Raw genomic sequence first — 7798 nt, forward strand, 5'->3', positions numbered from 1 at the left:
ATTTACCTACAAATTTGATGCTAATAGCTACCTAGAGAAATATAAAGCTAGAATCTATATAAGAGGAGATCTATAGTGGCTATCTATAGAAGAAAAGAGAGCTACTACCCTTACCGTTAAAACTACGAGAGCTATATTTATATTAGTGGTAGTATTTAATCTCGATATAGTGTAAAGAGATATTATTACTACATTTCTAAATTTAGTATTACAAAGGTTTATACTAAGTGCCCGCTAGGCTTTAAAAAATCAGGCTATTATTAGCGGCTCTATAGAGCGTTATACGGCCTACGTCTATCACCTAGACTATAGTAATAAGAAGTAATAAGGGTTCTAGTAAAACTAGGCCTTACCCTAGTTCTAGAAGATCCCTATATTTTTACTACCGAGGGAATTATTATCTTCTTCTATATAGATAATATTATTATTATAAACCACCTAGATTCCGCTAAGTAAGCTACTAAACTAGACGAAGAAATGAAAAAGTAGTGGGAATTAAGAGAGCTAGATACTAGCTAGTTCCTAAATATACGTATAATTTAGGATCGAAAACAAAAGAAACTATAGCTATACTAGGATTCATATATTAAGAGTATAGTAACTAGGTATAACCTAGTTATAGAGAGAAAGATTGGTGTTACGGACCTACCCGTCACCAATCAGTGGTGACCCACCAGGAACACCGATGGGCCACCGAGAGCCAACCAACTAACAAGTCACGTGACACACCACGGAAATACATGGTCTTTCCGTTGTACCCTTATGATACAGAATAACACACGGTGTCAGCGAGCCTAAGACAAGTCATGTCGTAAGGAACCACGGATCCTACGACACGGGCTACCGCACGATAGCAACTATTATAGGACCCTTAGGGACCTAGTGGGTAGGACACGTGACCAAGGCATATCGTAGGATAAGACTTATCCTAGGATGAGACTAGTCGTAGGATAGTCGTAGGACATACTTGGCTAAGCATGATCCCGGTATTTCATAAGAAAGGGTTGATCGTAGGATACGCCTAACTAACCGTGACTCCCGCATCGACCCTAGGAGTATACGCGGAAGTATACGGCGACTCCCAGATATACTCTAGGAGTATATGTAGGAGTAGCTACGAAGGATATATAAGGACACTCCCTCATATACTTAGTTTAGTTCTTCGTCTTCAATCCTACAATGTTACTTGTGTATACCTTTGGAACTTCAGTGACTCTTTACTTGATTATAACTTGACAACACCTACGAGTAGACCAATACCTCGGTATAGATCTCCTCGGCGCTCTACCTGGCATCGTTCCTCGATACCTTAATAGGACCCACCCTGCAGTAAGGCCTGTTAGGCAACAGTACGGTTGAGAGAACAGATCGTTGACGTTGGAAACCTGAGAAGCATAAGGCAAGTATAACCGAATCCTTCTAACCTAACTGTGACCAGTTAGCAGTGCGTAACAATTGGGTCCCTAATAGCAACTAAACTATTACTACCCTTTAAGGGGGTGGCTTTAGTATATTAAATTCACCAATTTTAATAGAAGGTTGGTTCGGTATAGTACTTAATAATAATAACGAGAGTAGATACCGCTAAAGCCACGTCGAAGGTGGCTAAATTTCTTATAAACCCTAGTCCGAAATATATCGACGCTATCGACAGAATCATCTAGTATTTATATAAAACTAGGTTCTAGGCTATTAAGTATAGAACTAGAGATTAAGAATAACAAAATAACAAAAACCAAACCAACCATAGTTTACAACTAGTAGTAAAGTCAGTTGAATTTATAAGCGATACTTCCTTTAGAGATAATAAAGATAGGAAAAGCTTAGAAGGTTATATCTATAAGTTATATAGCGGTCTAATTAATTAGAAAGCGTTAAAGCAAAAGATCGTTATAATATCAACCACTAAAGCTAAACTTCTTACTCTCGCCGAGGCCGGCAAAACCGTATAATAGTGGCGCCGAGTACTAAATTTATTAGGATTTAAACCCGATCACCCCTTATCTATTATATATAATAACTAGCAGATAGTCGATCTACTTATAAAGGAATAGGCGGGTATATATACGAAGCTTCGACATATAGATATCAATCGGTGCTAGATAAGATAGGAAGTTAGCGCTAGTCGAGTTCATATTAACTAGGTTCCTACTATAGAGATACCGGTAGATAGTCTTACGAAGCCACTACCAAAGCAGAAATAGGCGATCTTCAGAGAGATGATCGGTATAAGAGAGATTAGTCATCTCATAAAAACAGAGGCTATTTTAAAAAGAGTGCAGAAATAAAGGAATTAGCAGCTCTTAGAGCAAGCTCCAAAAGCTAGGGGGTGTGTCGAATACTAAGATTGAATATATGGCGGAAACAAAGTATAATACCCAGAAAATCATATGACACATGGTACCATCCATACCATACAAAAGTGCATATTACAGTTAGTCATCTATGTCCGCACAGATTGTTGAAAACCGCGGGTTTTGTCATTTTAGTTAGTTAGAGATTCCAATATATCTGATTTTGTCCATACGTTGTCATACAGCCAGATTTCTGTCACAAATGATAGATACGCGGGCGCGGGGGAAGAACGGCAAGGATAAAGGGAATGGAGGGGGCGAAAGGAAGAAGAGTGCAGAAAACCAATAATAGCTGTCCCTTCATGCCCTTCCATAGCCGCTAAATGCAGGGCCGTATAGCTATCCTCGTCTGCCATATCGAGTAAGGCCCCATTTTCTAGCAGCAGCTCTACTACTGCATTCTGTCTGTTCTCAGCTGCCAAGTATAATGCAGTGCATTTCTTCGATCGGATAGATCAAGTTGAGCCCCTTTGTATAGAAGCAGCAGTGCTAAACCATGCCATCATCTCTAAGCTGCCCTGGACTACACTGTTTGCTTGAAAGCGTCCAACAATTGATGCGTGCCTTATTTCTAAGTAATGTCTCCGTCGCCTTCTCGTGATTATTCTCCACAGCCCAGAGAAGTGGCGTTCTTTCGAAGTTGTCGCGGATGTTAACGTCGGTCTTATTGACTATTATTTGCACAATTTCCTGATAACCTTTCTCTGCCGCATAATGCAATGCGACCCTTCCATATGAATCTTTCGCAGAAATTTTGACATCATCTCGCGCCAGCAGATCGTTGACTATTCGCTGATCTCCTTTCAAAACTACGCTCGGTGATGCTTCGGTAGATACTCGGAAGACATCCAGAGACCAGGAGCATAGGCGGGGCGTGAGCGCAGTAGCCCTCAGCACATATCAGTAGGTTGAGGTACAGCGATTTTCGAAAACAGTTTACCCCTTAGACACTCACACTTTGCTTGTCGGCCCGTATCCGAAACAAGGTGAACCCTTTTTGGGACAAGTGGTAAGATATTCTCCAGTTATAGATTATTTTAATTTTTGGGCTAGCTGGACCTGGTCTAGCTCTGTCTCGGGTAGGGGCCGAGAAACGAAATGTGGGTATTTGAGGGGTAAACTGTTTTCGAAAATAGCTGTACATAAATATACTTAGGGGTGGATATAGGAAGAGACAGCGTTTAGTCGACAAAGCAATACCGGAATATTCCCCGGATAGCATGAGATTTGATGTCCAGGACATACTTCACTCGTATTCCGCACCTCTAGGGAATTGCACCTTAACAGAATGCCCCCTTAGCCCTCCTAGCATTAAACTTACTTTAAAGGCACTATGAAACTTATCTCTACTACTATCTAGACCTTCTGGACGTAGCGTGCACGGAGAAAGATCGGGAACAACAAAACTTTATTTACTGTGGCACGGAGAAAGAGTGGGAACACCAAAACCTTCAACCGTCTCTGTCGGGCATCCCCGCGGGGAAATCGGCGAGCCGTCATGTCCAGCTGCATTAGAAAGACACCTACGCTATTTATTGCCCCTACACGGATGCCCACACGTCGTATGATTTCTATATAATCTCCTACCTCTCCTGGGTTGTCCAGCTCAACATACACCATGTTTTCTTTTCTCAGGCTAAGCCTGTTAGCGGCTGTTACCGCCGTGGCAGGTGGTGACGCCGTCCATGTAAGTGGCCTTTCGGCAGTTGAAAACCCCACATCCACACTAGACTAACCACGCCCCAAGGCCATCAAAGCCCCTTCCATTCCTCCAGTATGTCCCAATCCAGCATCACTGTTGTCGCTTAGTGACCCGCCTTACTCGAACTACTTCTACTCGGATTGCAACGTCGCCGCGCAGGCCGTGATCACCAGTCCACTCCCAGATAGTGATCTATCGATCATTGGTCCGAGACTTATTGTAGCATGGCCAGCCGGAAACAGCGGCGTCTGTGCATTCTTCGAGCCGCAGAACGGCGTCAATGGCTCGCTCGCTATCGAGCTGGTCAATTCCACCGATGTACAGCCTTTGAAACCCGTCTACGATGCACCTGCCAAGGGAAACGAGTATCCCAGTGTCGGTATTGAAGGCATCCTTCGCTTTAACTCCTCCGCAGCTCTGACAATTCCGATCCTGGGGAGTATCCGCATGATCCGTGATTTCACTGAAGGCCCGAGTCTCCTTTATCCTGAGATCCAGGATGCCGTGACCTTTACCTCGAACAGTGACGGCAGCGCTACGCTCAATCGGGTCTGGTTGGATAACGTCACTTCTACAAAGCTTACATTTGCTCCCAATGGCACGAACAGCAAAGTTGCTATCTCCAACAAAACCCTCACCTTCACCGCAGGAGACTACCACTTCTCCGCTAAGATGGACTACCCCCAATTGTCCCAGCTTAAGCCCAGCGCAGTACTAAACAATGCTTCAACGGAACTTATGACCAAAATGCTTGACCAGACAAGTGCTCTCTCGTTCCTGTCATATTCGGAGAAGCTCCTTGCGGGTGCTTGGCGATTCTTGACGTATTTCGGCCGGGACTCAATGATCTCGGCACTGCTTTTGGAACCTGTGCTCAGCTATGGAAATGGCAGCTCAATGGAGGCTGTCATTGGCTCGGTACTTGAGAGAGTAAACCGGACGGACGGAAGTGTCTGCCATGAGGAGACTATCGGGTGAGTTTTTCATGGCGTTGTTTAAGTTATGGTCTGAATATAATGGCTGACTATTGGTAGGGACTACGCGACATACACGAACTTGCAACAGAATATTAGCAGCAGTGCGATGATTTGCGATTATAAAATGGTTGGTCTACCACAAGGAATAGTTATGGTCAATACTAAGGGGTGCAGATCGACTCGGATTATTTCCTTCCTATATTGATGGAGCGGTACTTCGTGGAGAACGCAGTTGGGCAAAATAGAGTGGCTGCTTTCTTCAAGTAAGTTTTCTTGTCTTGAATGATATACACAAGTATTAAATACTCTTATAGCCAATCCTCGGGCATCAACGAGGCAAATAGGAACTTGACTTGGGGCCAGCTTGCAGATATCAACGCGGAGCGCATCATACGCCTCGCTGCTCCTTTTGCCCGTGACCAGAGGAAGGAGAACCTCATCCACCTCAAGGAAGGCCAGATAGTCGGAGAATGGAGAGACAGTGAATACGGTACATATCAATCATTGACCCCCGCGAAATTCATAGAAATATACTGATGGCCTTTTTAGGTATTGGAGGAGGCCGTATCCCCTTAGATGTGAACACAGCCCTCGTCCCCGCAGCTCTACGCTCCATCGCCACTCTCACCCGCCACGGCATCTACTCTAAGCGAAAAAATTGGGCCCGAGTCGCAGACGCCTACGCCCAGATCTGGGAAGACAAAACACTCTCCTTCTTCGAGATAATTGTCCCACAAGAAAAGGCCCAATCTCTCGTAGAGTCCTACGCCAACAGCTCCTTCGCCGGGCCAAGCCAATCTAACTCAATCGATACAAACGTCGTCTATCACGCAGTCGCCCTCGAAGGAAACAACAACCAGACCAAAGTCGAAATCATGAACACCGACGACTGTTTCCGCCATTTCCTCCTCAACACCACAAACGACGCCCAACTCACCTCATTCCTGAACAACTCCGCTACCAACATCCGCCGCACCTTCCCCGCGGGCCTAATGACCTCCGCCGGAATGGTCGTCGCCAACCCAGCCTTCGGCGAAGACCCTGTCTACGCGCAGAACTTCACAACAGGTGCTTACCACGGCACTGTCATCTGGTCCTGGCCTCTGGCTATGATGGCAAAAGGGCTAGAGAGACAATTGGGTAGATGCGAGGTTACATCTAACGTATCCATGCCATCTCGCTCAAAGCAATGCGCTGGGTGTGTCCCGGCGTTCTGCACGGATGATTCAGTGTATAAAAATGTGAGAACGGCGTATAATGTGCTTTGGGATAATATCGAGAAGAACCAGAACCAGCTTTCGCAGGAGGTTTGGTCGTGGAGTTGGAAGGAGAATGACTTTAAGGTCACTCCTTTGGGTGTTATTCCCCCGCCTGGTGGTGGTAGCCAGACCGGTATGTTCGTTCTTTTCTTGCTTCCCCGTTGGTTGGTGGGTTGGACCTGATACTAACACGGTATAGAATCGGATATTCGGCAGCTTTGGTCGCTCGTTTTCCTTGCTGTGACTCGGAATCGCAACTATCAGTGAGAGGAGGTGCGGAGTTCCCGGGCGAAGGCCTGCCGCAGGGGTGTCGTCGACCTCCATATAGTGGTGTTGGAGCGGTATTCTGAGTGGCTTGATGTAACAGACAGGTGATGGTCGACGACCTGCTCTACGTAAATATTTATCAACCTGGGTGGGCGTGAAGACTTCAAAAGCCGATCCTACAAAATTGTAAGCTGCCCAGGAATCACTTAGCCCCAGAACATCGTACGTAACTTAAAATCAGTCACGTTCCTGTTGACAGCTCTATCAGCCCTGGGAATGCACGTCTTGGCCCTGGGAGTTCTCTTGCTCCTGGAGACTTTGGTGCGGTTTCTGGGAACATACAAGCAGCTTCTAGGAGCCATATAGGCCCTAGGAAACCCGACGTAACTTCTGGGGTCTTGTACCTCCACCTCGAGGAACCAAAGTCACGTTCCTGTTGACAGCTTTATCAACTCCTAGAATTATAAGGGTGGTTCCTGGAGCTATGGCTCAGCCTTCTGGGAGTGGTCTGACAGAAATCTGTCGGTACGACAACGTATGGTCAAAAACAGATATATTGGAATCTCTAATTAACTAAAATGACAAAACCCGCGTTTTCAACAATCTGTGCGGACATCGATGACTAACTGTAATATGCACTTTTGTATGGTATGGTTGGTACCAGTTGTCACATGATTTTCTGGGTATTATACCTTGTTTCCACCATGTATTCAATCTTAGTATTCGACATGGTCGAATGACTCATATTTGTGCGCTTGTCTGGTGAAGGTGTCTTGCGAGGGCTTTCCGCGACCTTAGAAGGTAATATATTAACTCTAGGACCCTAAAGTGGCGCTACAGCTCCTAGACCTAACTAATGTGTTCCTAGAGCGAGTTTTGTGTTCAGGTAGGAGCGTAGAGTGAAGATCCTAGGGGTAGAACTCGTTTCCCTGGAACTTAGAATAGCCCCAGGAGCTGAAGTGTATCTCCTAGGGGATCAAAAGCTCCTAGGAATGCTTTGAGCTTCCCAGACTCAGTTTAACAAGCATAAGAGGTCGTCAGTCTCTCGCCAGCTAGCGAGTTGCGTTTTTCTGCCGATAAGCTCCGCCCTGGCTCTACTGAGATGAATCTGTGTCTCCTTGGTCACTGTTTAGGTATGATGAAAGAAGAAACTTAATGAACCAGGACGTTTAGCGCTAAGTCATTTTCGAAATTAAGCGAAGCAGCTAGTAGCTTTTGGCTAAAGTCTAATGGTGTCCA

General features: G+C 45.4%; 1 protein-coding gene across 1 annotated transcript; it reads left to right on the plus strand.

Moving 5' to 3' along the window:
- Nucleotides 1-3972: 3972 nt before the first annotated feature.
- Nucleotides 3973-6559, plus strand: N7471_006701 (uncharacterized protein; the record flags this gene model as incomplete). The annotated part of the gene is made up of 7 exons (XM_057279420.1): nt 3973-4041; nt 4102-5030; nt 5091-5160; nt 5208-5296; nt 5348-5523; nt 5583-6425; nt 6492-6559. The coding sequence occupies 7 exons, from the start codon at nt 3973-3975 to the stop codon at nt 6557-6559; spliced, it is 2244 nt and encodes a 747-aa protein (XP_057139030.1).
- Nucleotides 6560-7798: the final 1239 nt, after the last annotated feature.

Source organism: Penicillium samsonianum (genome assembly GCF_028829775.1).
Source record: "Penicillium samsonianum strain IBT 33392 chromosome Unknown utg000003l_segment0_segment0, whole genome shotgun sequence".
NCBI classification, from domain to species: domain Eukaryota; kingdom Fungi; phylum Ascomycota; class Eurotiomycetes; order Eurotiales; family Aspergillaceae; genus Penicillium; species Penicillium samsonianum.